Source organism: Crinia signifera, chromosome 8 (genome assembly GCF_055691185.1).
Source record: "Crinia signifera chromosome 8, ASM5569118v1, whole genome shotgun sequence".
In the NCBI taxonomy this organism is placed as follows: Eukaryota; Metazoa; Chordata; class Amphibia; order Anura; family Myobatrachidae; genus Crinia; species Crinia signifera.
The window spans coordinates 57,822,995-57,839,640 of NC_139224.1; the positions used below are offsets into that span (position 1 = coordinate 57,822,995).

At 46.0% G+C, this 16,646-nt stretch overlaps 1 protein-coding gene across 3 annotated transcripts in view; it reads right to left on the reverse strand.

Annotated features, from left to right (window-relative positions):
* The window catches only part of TMEM184B (transmembrane protein 184B), a 90,393-nt gene that overhangs the window by 8,614 nt on the left and 65,133 nt on the right, over nt 1–16,646 (reverse strand). For all 3 annotated transcript variants that reach the window (XR_014454358.1, XM_083156477.1, XM_083156478.1), the window contains exons 7-9: nt 6,989–7,080; nt 4,521–4,690; nt 3,074–3,268 (exon numbers count right to left, since the gene is read on the reverse strand). Coding sequence is in view for 2 of the 3 variants with exons in the window: in XM_083156477.1 (XP_083012603.1) it covers nt 3,074–3,268; nt 4,521–4,690; nt 6,989–7,080 (457 nt within the window). In the remaining variant the exon portion in view is untranslated. The remainder of the gene's footprint in view (nt 1–3,073; nt 3,269–4,520; nt 4,691–6,988; nt 7,081–16,646) is intronic.

The following is a 16,646-nucleotide window of genomic DNA, read 5'->3' on the forward strand; positions in this document are numbered from 1 at the left end:
GCCCAACACTGGAGATGCATAAATACTGTGCCACTACAGTGCCCAACACTGGAGATGCATAAATACTGCGCCACTACAGTGCCCAACACTGGAGCCTCAAATACTGCGCCACTACAGTCCCCAACACTGGAGATGCATGAATACTGTGCCACTAGAGTGCCCAACACTGGAGATGCATAAATACTGCGCCACTACAGTGCCCAACACTGGAAATGCATGAATACTGTGCTGCTAAGGAGTCTGGGAAATATGAATACCACATTGCCTTTAGACCACTGCATTAGTTTTCTGGTGTGCTAGAGACCCTCAAGTATCTTTGATCTCTCTCCCTTCACCATGTAGTATGTTTATATCCCACTGTATTTCACCCACAACTATTGCTTGCAATACCATCAAATCAATATACAGCTACAGTATACACTGCCCAAATTTTGCCAGAAGACTTGCTACATGGTTTTTTATTGGAAACCACTTTTCCAACAAGACCATAGGCCATATTTCTGCTCTGCTGGAGCGGCCAGCCAGTTGTATGTGCTGTTATTAGTGGAGACCCCTAAGCAATAGCCCTGAAGGGGTAGGCCATACAAGATCACAGAATAGATCTACAGGGAGCTGAACAGCATTAAAGTTAAAAAAAAATAAAGTCTGTCCATGATTGCACCACTCACTACTGAGTTCAAAACTGCCTCTGCAAACAATGTCCGCACAAGCACAGTTTGGGCTTCACACTTTGGGCGGTATTCAATGAGAATACCTGCGAGGTGCAGCGAATCCTTTTTAGGATTCGCTGCACATTCGCCACGTTCCGGAGCCGGCGGGCTCCGGTATTCAACGTGTCAGGGGCTCGCTGCCCCTGACAGGCGAATATGAGCTCCTGCGGCGATTGCCGCAGGGAGTCTGAGGACGGTGCCAGGCAGAGAGATGGTAGTCTCTCTGCCTAGCCCAGAACGTTTGTGGGGGTTAGGTGGGCTCCCCGGGTGCCAGGCAGCACAGGCTGCCCCCCGGGGGTGCCAGCAGGGGAGCGTATATTCAATACACACGATCATAACGATCGGGTGCAGTGAATATATGAATATGTAATGAGCGGCTCGGCTCCGGCGCCCCCTGCTGGCTGCTGTGTAAAAAAAAAAAAAAATATTTTTTTTTTTAAATTAAATATATATTCATGTGCTTACAGCACATGAATAAAAATAGCATGCCCCTCCTCAGAATAAAATTCCTGATTTTTTGACACCAAATGTAAAAAACAAAAACACTTTATTTTAAAAGTTCACATTCCACTTCACCATAAAAAGATAGCGATTGCTACTCGGTGAATCATGGCGAAAAAAACCTTCAAATGTATTCTCCATGTGGTCATTGAATAGGGTGATTCACCGTTTTAGTCAAAAATTCGCCAAACAGCACAGATTCGCCATAAAAACATGGCGAATCAGGCTAATTGAATACCGCCCTTGAGTAATGACAAAAGTCAGCAGTCTTCATGATCTGTCAGCCTGGATAGAGGCTCCTGTCTTGTCAACCAATCAGCTCCTGTCTTGTTACATGCTGGGTTTGAAATGAGCTGCTTGATTGACACTTGTTATCTCTCTTCAAGATTTGCTCAATCTTGCCCATAGTGGGAACACAAGAGGAAAACATGACAGAGAGCACCCTGCCTGTGAGAATGCAGCAGTCCAAATTCCTGTAAGACAGAACCAGCCGGGCCAGTCCAACTAACAGGAAGGTGGGTTGCTGAGGTCATGGAGTCCTGGAGAATGTGATGGTAGAGGTATGGAGAATAGGCATATGTAGTAACCAGGCAGCAGATGGAGCTTCCACATTGCACAGTACCACAGCGCAGATACAATACTTCCACCATCATGCTGCGGAGAGCTATGGTAATTGCCCTTATGAATCTGCCCCTTGACATTAACGTTGTTAGCTGTGCTGATCTGAGTATATCTGGTCCAGACCAATATCATAAACACTACTTAAACTGAGAAATTATAAGCAATTATAAAGAAAGTAAAGTACAAAATGACAGCACAACACATGTATGTGTAGGGATAGAACCACTTTAATAAAACACATCAAAAATAGTTTTTCATTTTAATAAAACTCATGGCTTCTAACATGTGGCAGTAGCATTCCTACACAAACCTTGCTTAGAACGAGCCTGTGAATTGTTTTTGCACACCTGTGTATTTTAAGTGTCCATAGCAACACGTACTATAGAAACATAGGGGTACATTTAGTAAAGCTTCCAAAAATGAAGAGGAGATGTTGCCCATAGCAACCAATCAGATCGGGTCTATCATTTTGTTGAATGCAATAGAGCAGGGGTTCTCAAACTATTTGTTCTGGGACCCCGTCAGACAATAAATATTATTATAGGACCCCAGCAAGTTACCACAGAATGGCCGCAGCATGTATGGTCAGTAAAGTGAAGTGACCGCTTTTGTGACAGGGAGGCAGTAGGTAAAGAGGGAATGGAAAAGGGGGAAGGGGGATAGAAGAGGGAAGCAGAGGGCGTTTACTTAATGAGTTATCCCCTGTCTCCCCTCAACAAACACATTAGTCTGATGGTCAGCAACAAGGAGTCGTCACCCCATGCTGAGGTGGTCGGGACCAACAGTTTGAGAACCGCTGCAATAGAGAAATGATTGACAGAATCTGATCGGCCACCTCTTTTCATATTTAAAAGCTTTTGTAAATGTACCCCATAGAATTTGACCTACAACCACTGGATCCTTTTATTTTCCCTTTAGGGGACCCTCATCCTATTTGATCCTCAGGACTTTCCCTAAGACCGCCATAACAAAAATGGTCTGCTGCCTTCTGCTTTGTGAACGGGCCCAGTTTAGGCGCATAGAAAGCTTCAACCACAAACGATGACGGGTCAGCAAAATGTTGGACTCTCATACCAATAATTGGCAAGTTCATTGTTTAGGCCAATCAATCTGCTCAGCGAGAGAGAACCCTGGAATATGAGATTTATATATTTCTGATACATTTACACGTAACTAGAGGACCAGCGGGTAAGGACCAGGTTAATACATGATTGATGTAAGAGAAAAGCGTCTGCACTCACCTTGGGCATCCAGCCTTTTGTCTAAGTACACTCTGTAAGTAAATGCATAACGTAGTGCTATGGCTGCAAAGAACATCTCCACACAAATAATAAAATTCTGGTATCCAGCAGCTACTGTGCCCTCACCCACAGTAACCTCAGCAGAATGGATTTTCGGAATGGCTCCGCACTTTTCCAGTATGGCCAACAGCATCCCTATATCACACATACACAGAACAAAGTCAATTAAAAGCATATTAGACGTGTAAGATAAAATAGCATATTAGGTGGCTCCCCAACTAATCAGCGACTACATCAATAATTACTAATTGTCAGCTAGGACTTTCAGATTTTGTGTAGTACGCATTACATCTAGGTATCCAAGAACACCACCAGCACCTTAGGTGTAGATCACACATATTGTACATACATCTAAAATCACACACACATTATATAAAATTGCCGAAAACATCGGCATAAAACCCACACAGTAGAGGGAGATAATTCATGGGCTGAATCGATATTTGTTGATATAACGGATAAACTTTCTATGGCTCAGCCGCACCACTAATGCGCTTAACGACCGATAGTCATGTGGTATGACCAAACCAAAACCGCTCGAGGCAACTGGTTAATGCTGAATTTAAAGGCTGTATTCTTACATATTGGTTCTGTACAACAAAATTAATGTCACTAATGTATTAGGAATAGGTACTTGGTAAGAATAAACGGATCATCATGTATGCAATAATGATAAAATAAGCAACATAAAATCTGACCTTATAATTACAATAATGTTATACCCATTTCACACTGCACAAAAAACCCTATTCCCCCCTGGGTTGTTGCTGGGTCGACGCTGGTCACTGTGCAGTGTGAAAGTGCATTTTGAAAAATCTTGGGTCCAGAAAACTGGCAATCCGTCCCAGGTTAAAAAGAGGGTTTTATCCGGGTCATACCCGGGTTGATGGGCAGTGTGAACGGGTAACCCGGGTCGAGAGACCAGGATCCTGTTCGCACTACAGGGAGGCAGCAGCTCCAAGTGCTGCCTCCTTCCCCTCCCGTCCAAAGAACTGCCCCAGGTGACTTCAGCGACCCAGCTTATTGCTGGGTCACTGCGGGAGCTTCACCTCGCAAATGCCGGGTTGCTCCCGGGGTAGACCAGTGTACAAATCATCCATCCATCCATTCATAGTGTTTGGAGTTAAACAGAGCATGGTTTGTACATTTCTGTTTTGTTCAGAACAGAAAACCTGTCCTCTGAAATGTACTTTCTAGGGAATAAAAATAGATCTCCCGCCCATCCCCGCAGACTCTGCAGTGGTGTACTGGGAGTGCTGACAGTGCTCTCACACAACCATCTGTCAGTCATTATGACCCTCTGTTTATTCAACTGTACAATATCATACCAATAACAACATAACACTATTCCTCTGGACACAGCACATATCAGGATGGATAGTCTCACCTTGCCAGAAGGAAAGAAAAATGACTGACTTCACCATGAAGAATTTGAGCACAGGGCTGTAAGGACTGAGCAGCTCTCGTGTGGCGAAGTAGAAGAGAAACAGCGCATAGAGAGCTAGGCTGACTGAGATGTTGTATATAATAGCCACATAGAGGTAACCACTGGCCACACTGCAATGACAAAAACAACAAAATGTGACCCTGAACAGGCACTGGCTGGAACATAGACAGGAAGAACTTGCATTGGATCAGTGGTTCTCAAACTCAAACCTGACAAATTCATGACACTCCCCTCTCCTATTTTCCCAAGAGGTCATGTTCTGAGGATTTCAGTCTATAGAAACAGATGGGGTAATTACAGAATATGGTCAAAAGGTCTACAAGCATTCAGTCGACGCCACTAGATCAACATGGCTGAAAGTCGACATTGGTCCTTAGGTCAACATGGGAAAGGTCGACATGTGACGACAGGCGGTATTTCATGCCCTACCATCCACTAGGGCATGGAGGGAGAATAAAATAGTGTGGCAAGCGTAGGGAGGCACCGAGGCTTGGCGAGCGCAGTGAGCCATACGAGGGGATGCAGCACTACGTTTCAGTGTCCATGACGACTGTCGGGACAAATTTTTTTAAAAACACCATGTCCAGCTTTTGACTGGCGACCTTCCCCATGTCGACCTAATGCTTGTGTCAACCTAATGCTTGTGTCAACCTAATGCTTGTGTCAACCTTCCGGCATGTCAACCTTCCGGCATGTCAACCTAGTTGCTGTCTATCCATTGATCCATACCTGATAATTACTAACTTACATGACCTGTGTATGAGTAAAAATCTCAACAAAACACAACATGCTTTGGTAACTCAAGAACTGCAGAGGATAACCACTGCTTTGGACAATGCAATTCAATTGGATGTGACTAGTTTAACACAAGACATTAGTCAGATTACTATGGACTAATATACATGAGAAGTTTTACAGAGCTATAGAGTGCACCATATCTCCCCAAATGCTAATTGGTGCAATGCCCGACAGTGGCATTACCTTACTCTACAGTGGCATGAAATGGCTGGCTTAAGCCCCATACACACTAGGCGACATGGTTCACAATATCGCCAAGTGTGTGAAAAAGACTCCCTCCCTTGTCCAAGTATGTGCAGATGAGGGAGGTCATCGTTAATGGCCATGCTGCAGAATTGGCCATCGCTCCCACTGCCACCTCAGAGCAGGCATCAGCAAGTGTTAATGCACTTGCAGAGGTCTGCCCTCCCGCTGGGTTCCTGCTGCTGCCGCCAATATTGGTGGCGGAGGGCATTTGTTAGTGTGCACAGGCCTCTAGACTAATGGTTTAACAAAATAAAAACGAATGGCTATTATATGGAAAAAGTAGTGTTTTTGTTTAAAATGTTTAATGTCAGTGGCATGTCCAGTGCTCAGCTCCTCGTGTGTATTTCTGAAAAATGCTTTTGTAGAACTACTCAGATTTAATTGTAAGTAATAAGTAGGACTAATGCTTAACATTAACTTACTATTTTTAATTTCTTACATTATTTTGTAGGTTTTAATATGTTTAGCTATGTAAATATATTCAGATTAAAAAGCAGTTAAAAATATATTTTTCTATTGAAAAATGTTATATAAAGCGCATCAAATCCTAAAAACATTGTACTGCTAATGTAATGCTGGGTACACACAAGGTGATATTTTACACAAATAAGAACGGACCATTCGTTTAGACAAATCAGACTGGATCGCAAAGCTAATTTTTTTCTCTAATGGACAGGACCATGTTGCATTGCAGGTGGGGCAGATGTAACATGTGCAGAGAGTAGTGTTCGATTTGGGTGAGCTGTGTTCAAACTGAAATCTAAATTGCATTGTAAGAATAAAGCAGCCAGTATTTACTCTGAACAGAAACAAAATAACTCACCCCACTCTAACTCTCTCTGCACATGTTACATCTGCCCCACCTGCAGTGCACGTGATAATGTCCATTAGAGAAAAAATTTGCATTGCGATCAGGTCTGAATTGGGCCCTACATTGCTAGAGATGCGCAGACCGCAGCTTGCTAGAGACATCCTTGGTCGTCTGTACATGGATATCATCAACAACTACTAATCTCCTGAATGTGGCCGCTGACTATATCTTTTTGCAAAATTGCAGTGTGTATGCACTATATTTGCTCGGGAGTTCCAGGGAAATTAGCAGTGACATGATCCGTTGCACACGTCTAGTGTTTACCCAGCATTAGAAAACATTACAACATGGTTGAACAAGGTTTCTAAAACATAGCACTGTTTCACAGTATTACTAGAATAAGCAAAATTCCATTTTTCCCCATTAAAGCTTTTTTTTCCAACCCTGCATCCACGTAATGTATATTTGAGAGTGTTTAATCATCGTGCGCACTGGATGCAGGTCACAACAAGCACCTGTACACAACTGTGGATGTCAGGTATTCACAACTTACTTGAAATCACCATCTCGGTACTTGCCAAAGGCTTGCAGTATTACTGTGATTGCTGCCATGAGAGGTTTCACCACACAAAACTGCAGGGTAGCCTGAGAGGGTCAAAACAGATAATGTTAAGTGACAGCTTCCCCTGTAAGGCAGATCTCAGTAGCATAGGTAAGAAAGGAACAGCAACATTTTGTACATCTTATTGATAGGGGAACACAACAGCAGAAAGGATCATACCTAATCTACTCTATAGACCCTAATCTACTCCGCTGATGCACTTCCGACTGACACACATACAGTTGTGAACATAAGTTTACATACCCTAGTATAATTGGATTCAGTATTAAATCCTGGTGGTCGGGATCCCGGCGTTCAGAATCCCGACGCTGGAATCCCAATCGCCGAAATCCCGACAAGGGGGGGACGTGGATCGCCCCCCCTTGCGGGCTCGCTGCGCTCGCCATGCAGCGGGCCCGGTGCCTCGCTACGCTCGGCACACTAATTTATTCTCTATTGTTGTGGACACCCCCGGAGGAAGAAAGTGTCGGGATTTCGGCGATCGGGATTCCAGCGTCGGGATTCTGAACGCCGGGATCCCGACCGCCGGGATTTACACTGCATCCCGTATAATTAATGATTTTCTGGCCATTTGTCAGAGAATATGAACAAACTTTTTTCTTTCACTAATGACAACAGAAACTACCCAAATGACCCTGATTTAGGGACATGAGTGGACAGCAGACAGAGGCAGGCACTGGTTTTATCAATAGATATGAAAGGAAAGGAATCTCTTATATATTTAGCCAGATCTGTCACTCAACCTCTGTGGAGAACATTCCTGTGTAGGACAGTTTCACTTTCATGTGTCTGACGTTCCACCCCCTTGACATCACCTCCCCCCGCCCAGCCAGGGCTACAGTACACGCCCACCATCAACCATTACTCCACAGCCACCATCCACCATTACTCCTGCACATCCGTACCCTCTGCCAGGACCCCCGCGACCCCCCTCCCGCGATTCGCGGGACCCCCCGCGACCCCCCCTCCCGTGATTTGCGGGACCCCCCCGCGATTTGCGGGACCCCCCCGCGAACCCCCCTCCCGCGATTCGCGGGCCCCCCCTGACCCCCCCTCCCGCGAATCGCGGGACCCCCGCGACCCCCCTCCCGCGAATTGCGGGACCCCCGCGACCCCCCCTCCCGCGATTTGCGGAACCCCCGTGACCCCCCCTCCCGCCATTTGCAGGACCCCGCACCCCCCCTCCCGCGATTCGCGGGACCCCCGCTTTCCACCCTCCCGCGATTCGCGGGACCCCCGCGACCCCCCTCCCGCGATTCGCGGGACCCCCGCGACCACCCCGGTATCCGGACTATTGTTAGACAGCACTTACATCGACAGCCATTACATCGACACCATTAGTTCGACACCTCAATAGGTCGACATACCATTAGGTCGACATGTCAATATGTCGACATGTCAATATGTCGACAGCTCATTAGGTCGACTGCTCATTAGGTCGACATGTTTTTAGGTCGACACTGCCATTAGGTCGACAGTGTCTATGTCGACAGTCAAAAGGTCGACATGGGTTTTTTCACTGTTTATTGAGCCGACATGTGCCGACAGGCGGTATTTCATGCCCTACTATCCACTAGGGCGTGGTGGGAGAATAAAATAGTGTACCGAGCGCAGCGAGGCACCGTGCCCGAAGCATAGCGAGCGGCTGCGGTACACTTCAAACTGTGTCCATGTCGACTGTGTCGACATTTCGGCCAAAAAACAGTGAAAAAACCCATGTCGACCTTTTGACTGTCGACATAGACTCTGTCGACCTAATGGCAGTGTCGACCTAAAAACATGTCGACCTAATGAGCTGTCGACCTAATGAGCTGTCGACACAATGACATGTCGACCTAATGGTATGTCGGCCTAAAACCATGTCGACCTATTGAGCTGTCGAACTAATGGTGTCGATGTAATGGCTGTCGATGTAAGTGCTGTCTAATATCCGTCCCAGACCCGACCACCCCCTCCCGCGATTCGCTGGACCTCCGCAACCACCCCCTCCCGCGAAACGCGGGACCCCCGCGACCCTCCCGCAAATAGGCGGGACCCCAGCGACCCCTCCCTCCCGCGAGCCCCCTCCCGCGATTCACAGGACCCCTGCATCCTCACCTCCCGCGATTCGCGGGACCCCTGCGACCCCCCCTCCCGACATTAAATGGGCCCCCCGCGACCCCCCCTCCCGCGATTCACGGCACCCCCCCCCTACTGTGATTTGCGACCCCCCTCCCGCAATTCGCGCCGCCCCCTCCCGCGATTCACGGAACCCCCCGTAGCGCCCCCCTCCCGCGATTTGCGGGCCCCCTCGGCACTTCTCGCGATTTGCGACCGCCCCCTAATTCACACATTCGGGGACCCCACCTCCCGCGATTCATGCCCCCCTCACGCAATTCACGGCACCCCCCACACCCCCCTTCCTGCGATTCGCAACCCCCCACGACCCCCCCTCCCGCGATTCACGAAACCCCCGTAGCGCCCCCCTCCCGCGATTTGCGGGCCCCCTCGGCACCTCTCGCGATTTGCGACAGCCCCGTAATTCACACATTCGGGGACCCCCCCTCCCGCGATTCATGCCCCCCTCACGCAATTCACGGCACCCCCCATACCCCCCTTCCTGCGATTCGGAACCCCCCACGACCCCCCCTCCCGCGATTCATGCCCCCTCCCGCGATTCACGGACCCCCGCACCACCCCCCCTGCGCCCACCCTCCCTTGATTCACGCCCCCCTCATGCAATTCACGGCAACCCCCCACACCCCCCCTCCTGCGATTCATGACCCCTCCCGTGATTCACGGACCCCCGCACCACCCCCCCTTGACTCACGGCACCCCACGCGCCCCTCCCGCAATTCACGGACCTCCGCAACCCCCCCTCCCGCAATTCACTAACCCCGACAACCCCCCTCCCGCAATTTGCGGACCCCCCTTCCCACGATTCAAGCCCCCCCGCACCCCCGCCCACGATTTGCGGACCCCCGCCCCCTCCCGCTAACCGCGGATCCCCACACACCACCCACCCTCCCGCAATTTGCAGACCCCCCAGACCCCCTTCCGGCAATTCCACCCCCCAGCGGACCACCGCGGCCCCCGCTCCCGCATTTCACGTACCCCCGTGACAATGGGGGATCCTGTACCACCACAAGCAGGTACCGCCCCTAGGTGGGAAATCCGGCCCTGGCTGCCGCACTGCAGGTTTCCCCACTGCCCTCTGCACCAGCGCCACAACTTTTATCAATGTCTTACCCACATACCACTATTATACAGCCTCCTGCTCTCATGCACGCTCACTCCCTCCCAGTGGGAGGAGACGCTCACCCACTGCCGGGAGCTGCATACTGTCCCCCACCCTCCTCCAGTTCTAGGGATGCCCATCGACCATCAATGATTTTCAAATAATCGATGGTTTATGGCCGATGTTGAATACTTTTGCCATCAATGTGGGAGGACACTGCCCTGCCTCCTGTTCTCCTGCCCCGTAACTTCCGCCAGTGGAGACCCGCTCACCCTGTGTTGCCCACATTCCCCTATCATGCTTTACCGCCCAGCCTCCTGCTCTCATGCACCCTAACTCCCACCCAGTTGGAGGAGACACTGACTCCTGTATTTCTGTGCTGCCACGCTGGACCCTCACCCACTGGCAGAAGCTGCACAGTGTCCACCACCCTCTTTAGTCCCCCGTATGCCCACACACCCCTATCACTACCCAGCTTCCTGCTCTCCTGAACCGTAACTTCCACCACTGGGTAATCGCTGACGCTGTGTTGCCCACATACCCCTATCATGCCTCATATCCCAGCCTCCTGCTCTCATGCACCCTAACTCCCACCCAGTAGGAGGAGACACTGACTCAGGGCCACCGTCCGGTACTCCTGTGCTGCCATGCTGGACCCTCACGCACTGCCAGAAGCTGCAATACAGGGCATCTTTCATACAATTCTAACCATATTTCTCACAATACAAATGTTCACAAATTAAGGGGCGTAGCCCCTTACGCCGGTGTGAAGAGCGCCCGTAGGGCGCGATGAATCACCTAGTTATAGTATACATGTAATCACCTCTACAGGCCGATACAGCATTCACAACATTTGCTACAAGCTTTTTTTTTTTGCAACTACCAAAGTAAAAACTAGAGACCATGGAAAGTCAGACGGGGCTGGGAAAGCGCAACCAGGGGCAGATTGGCCACAGACCTTACTGGGAAGACTATGCACCTGTGAGGCCACCAGTCAGCCAATGTTTTCGAAGATGTGGCCCCATCGTCCTCCTGTCTCACATATAACCAACCTCTATTCACAGAGCAGGGCACCTGACACTACAAACACAAATTTAGGTCGGGCACTTATCTATATCCATTGTGACATCTGTTACAGGGTGAGTGTGGGTGCTATCTAGGGGTGTAACCATTTCTAGGGTGTTTCTGGGCTCCACTGATGGAGGGGTGGGCATATTAGTGATATTCTGGGGATGATGGTAATGAGTTTTTTGTCTGGTTGATGGATGGTTTGGGGTCTATGTTGAGTCTCATTGGTGGGGGGGGGGGGGGGGATATTATGTGAAATGTGGAGTGTTGTGGATTCTCACAGCAGCATAAAAGGTCTTGGGTAAACTAGACTCCCAAAGGCTTCCACACAGGTGTAGTGATGTATTTATCTATTTTGGTACTGGCTATGCCTACATTTGATTTGGTTCTGCCCATGTGAGGTCACTTCTAGAAATTTTTCCAGGGCCACTTTTGGTCCCCAATCTGCAATGCCATTCGGAAGTCTTGCCTATTCTACGCAATGACATCAAAGTGAGATTTACGAATTTTAAATCTCTTTCGTTTTACATTTTAATATTAATTATTAGGTATATTTTTGTTAAAGCATGTGATATTATTTGATACTTTGTACTATTAGTTTAATTAGTCCATTATTGTGAATACTCTCCAGGACATTATTAGATGTGCGGTCAATATTTGGGGGTTTTTAACAAACCTTTCTTTATTCTTATTATTTTATTCACTTACCATATGGACATTTTGAGATTTACAGCTCATTATTGAGTAACAATTTTCACCATCCTTTTATCCTTGATTGGCATTTAAGAGCAGCTTTATATTTGTAAGGCTGCCTTATACCAAGTGTTCCTTCCGGTCCCCACCCTATAATTATTTATTTAGGTTAGTTTGGTTGGGAAAACCTCACATTACCCGAGCTGTAGATGGTTACTCCTTCTCACTCACTGTATCCTAGGGATGCTGGGGTAAGACGTTCCTCACCCAGTAATTCGTGTTACACATGCGAAGATGCAGTTGAAGCACAACAGCATTGGTGTGAGGAAAAGCTGCGGCTGTTATTGAGCCCTTTTTACGCAGATTCAGACCTCTGATCTAGTTACGCTCACTTCCAGGAGATTCATTTATGAGAATAATAGTCACATTTATAGCAAAAAAGAAAAGCTCAGCGTTTCTAGGTGACCATGGTCACAAAATAAAAGAATAAATCTATATTAGAGGATCTCTCTTTTTAAAGGGCCTACACACGGGGAGATTTGATGAGCAAACAGCAAGATCGGTCAGTCAGCACACAGTGTTCTGTCCTGGCCCTGACTGACAATTAACTAGATTTATCCAGCATGCAGGAAATTAATCGCCAGGCAATAGTGACGCGTGGGGCAACGCAACGCTATTGCTATGGCCCCTACACAAGGAGCTATGTAGGGGCATTTTCTAAGCGATCTAGTTAGATCACTTAGAAAATACCCTGAAATTGCCCCATGTGTAGGCCCCATTAGCATTGTTCCCTAGATTGTATCTCCTAGCTTTCTGCATTATGTAACAAATGTAAATGTACAGTCTGAAATTTTCAGTATCTTTACTGGATAACCCCGGGCGAATCCATTAGCTGTGGGAATTTAGTGCAGCTATTTGGATATAGCCCAATGTCCTTTTTATTTTTTTTGATAGAATTACATGTGAAATATATAATATGCTGTGAACTTTAGTGATGTAGAAATGTACTTAGCGGGACATAAAAGTCTACTCCATAATGTAATAAGAATAAGAGAAACGGAAAAGTGGTGGTAAACTAGGACAATGAAAAATATTGCTTCCCTCAATATAAACTCGATTTGGCTGAATAGCCAACTGTGGATACAGAATCAGACATTTAAAATAATCTGATATCACTATAGAACAACTATCTATACCAGGCATGTCCAAACTATGGCCCTCCAGCTGTTGTGAGACTACAAGTTCCATCATGCCTTGCCACAGTTTTGCTATTAGGGAATGCTAAAACTATGGCAAGGCATGCTGGAATGTGTAGTTTCACAACAGCTGGAGGGCCACAGTTTGGACATGCCTGATCTATACAGATGGAGCCTTTTTCAGCTAGCCTTCTCTGGATAGCCCTGGTGAGCCAAAGGCCTATTGTTCTCAGCTGCAATACAATACATAGAACAATACAGTAGGGGATTAGAATAGGATTAAGTCTGACAGCTCTGGCTCACTTAATCCTATTAATGGGGCCAGATGAAGATGGCGCTATCTATATATGTCTAGTGTTTGTGTGTCTCTGAAACACTGCCATCTGTTGGCAGTGAGTGAATCTACATCTTTCTCTCTCACACATGCATAATCACAAGGTAACAGACCAGCTTTCGAAGCATTTGCTTTGAGCGGGTTTACTAGTATTACATATCTTATAGAAGTACATTTCTATAAACTACATTTCCTGCTAAACAATGTTTTACTATAATATAGAACGAACACAATACTCTGTTTTACAATGTGACCAGACCAAACGAATGCATGGAAGATCTATTCCAACTTAATCAAGTCTGTTAAAACCAGTATTGCAATGATATATATAATATGCTTTACTGAACACGTTTAAATTCACATTTCATTACCGAACGTGTATTTTAAGTGATATTCCAGCCCTAAATTTTGACTCTAGACAGATTTGTGCGAGACAAGTTTGGGAAAGCCAGGGACGGAAAAGTGATGGCTGTCACACTGCGGCTGCTATTTGTTCTAGCATGAATAAATCTGCCATGGGTTGACAAGTCTGAGAGGTCTTGAAATCATTCCTATTAAATGCTGAATGCAGCTGGGAATTCTGAAAGATCGGTTTCCACCCCTATTCAGGATATTACGGATGGTTCAAACAGATCAGATGCTACATTAAATTAGTTTAGAATGTTAAATAAATCCCAGTAATAAAATTTAGCGACTACTTAAATTCCTTATATATGTTGCACAATAATGATGGTATAAAACCACCATTAATATTTGTTCAGCTTGGTAGTAACAGGCAAAGGTGGTGGTATGGCAGGAAGTATATGCTACTGTGCATCACTGGGTTAAATATGGGGCTTTTTCAGATGACATAAAAACCCTTGATCATCAGAAGTTTCATTTTCAAAAGAATATGATCTTATAATTGCTTCTCATTTCAAGTACCAGACCTGGCATAATGAAACTATGCACAAATGCCAGTCACCAATGGTTTGCCTTAGAGCCCCCACACATTTTATCCACCAACAGCCACAATTTCCATACTTCTACTAGGTAGCGTTCCCCCACATTCCTTATATTTTAATCTCATTTGGGTCGTGCGATCAGCGTAATTTCATTGTACAGAGTTTTTTTTGATTAGTCCGATCAATGTACAGTTACATAATTCTTTGGGGTTATAGGATAGGAGACATTTGTAGTAAATAGAGTGCATCCTGTGGAAGGAAATGCTACGTGTGAAGTACCCTAGGGATCTGTGCTTGGACCAGTGCTTTCTAATATATATTTATTGGCCACATTGCAAAGGCCTTTGAAGGGAAAGTATGGCTTTTTGCAGATGACGCAAAAGATATGAAACATGGTAGACACACCAGGAGCGGTAAAACAAAGGATTGATGATCTAGGTAGACTATAGGAATATTCAAGAATGTGGCAGTTAGTTTCATACCAAGAAATACAAACCCAAGCAGTTGGGTCTAAAAAAAAAAAAAAATAGCTAAATACAGGGCTATCCAAAAAGAATGAACCGATTTCATGACACATTCAGTTCAGTTCTCAAGCATGGTCATGAAAGAAGTCACTGACCATTTCAAAGAGGTGGAGGGTTCTAAGTTTAAATGGCTGGCATAGGGGCACTGTAGCTGCATCGTTTAACATTTAGTTCTAGGTTTACCCTAGGAATGTCAAGTCCTCATCAAAAGATGTTCTGCATTTCCGAAAACAAATTTGTTTGTCATGGTGCATCATGCTTTTCAAAGGTGATTCAGCATTAATCTACCCTCTCCTAAGAAAATTTAACGGTGGTTTCGCCAGTTTTAAGATAGTGAAGTGGTTCCCAAACTTTTTTCAATCACGGCACCCCTAAGTATCAGAACATTTTTCACGGCACCCCTAGCCCAAACGTTTCTAATTGAGAAGATAAGAATTAATATTAAAGTAAGTAAATTGTGTTTATATCTAATCCTTAGTGTCAGTTATGTGATGGGGGACAGAATTTACTTCTGTTTGTCCACAATTTGCCTAATACATTGGTCAAAAAAATCATTTTAATGGGTCATGGACCACCAATCCAGGGCACCCCTGTAAGTCCACCAAGGCACCCCAGGGTGCCACGGCACACAGTTTGGGAACCACTGAGATAGTGGGTGTCCGTGTAGAAAAGTACAGAATGACCGGAGGTTTAGGGACATGTTGAGAAAATCTGTGCCGTGTTTAAATGGAGCCTGTGGAAATCCACAAATAGAGCTAGCCGAAAGCTTGCAATCCCTCAATTCACTATTTATTCACATGCTAAGAAGACTGCTACATTAGAAACCATACAAACTGCACCTCGCTCAGGTGCTTAAACAACAAAACATGAAATAAAAGCACTCAAGTCAGTGGATCAGGATATGCTGATACACATCTGGAAGGAATTCTCTCATCGCCTTGATGTTGCCTGTGCTGCAGGTGGGGGCCACATTGAACCATTTGTAAGACAGGAAATAAAACGTGATTATGAGTAAAGATTTGTGACTTGGCTGGAGTTTTGTATTAAATTTCCTTAAAAGTACGGATTATTACCTGTTAGTACGATTTCCTCTACTCCTCCATGGCAGCCAACCTCTGGGTTCTCTCCCTTTAGGTAGATATCTGGAAAGGAATAAAAAAGACACCTCCCCTATATAAGGACTGCCCCTTCCTAGGCTCAGTGTCTTTTAAATTATACAGCTTAAACATAACATACACATATAAATCATTATTTTTTTTTTAAATTACTCGAGGGCGGGAATAATGCTGCCATGGAGGAGTAGAGGAAATCGTACTAACAGGTAATAATCCGTACTTTCCTCTACCTCCCCATGGCAGCCAACCTCTGGGTAATACCCTAGCAGTTACATCACTGGGCGGGTTTCAACTTAAAGTTACCATTTAATGCAATATGTCCAAATAAGCAAATAAACCGGACACCAAATGAAAGAAAAAAGGATACGAGGTTCTCTTCACCTCCTCTTCCTTGTCATAACTTTCTTCTTTTTTTTTTTTTTTTTTTTTATAGCGCCACTGCGCTAAGAATCTTCCTCCCAAACTTCGCATCACTTGATGACCCTACATCCACTCTGT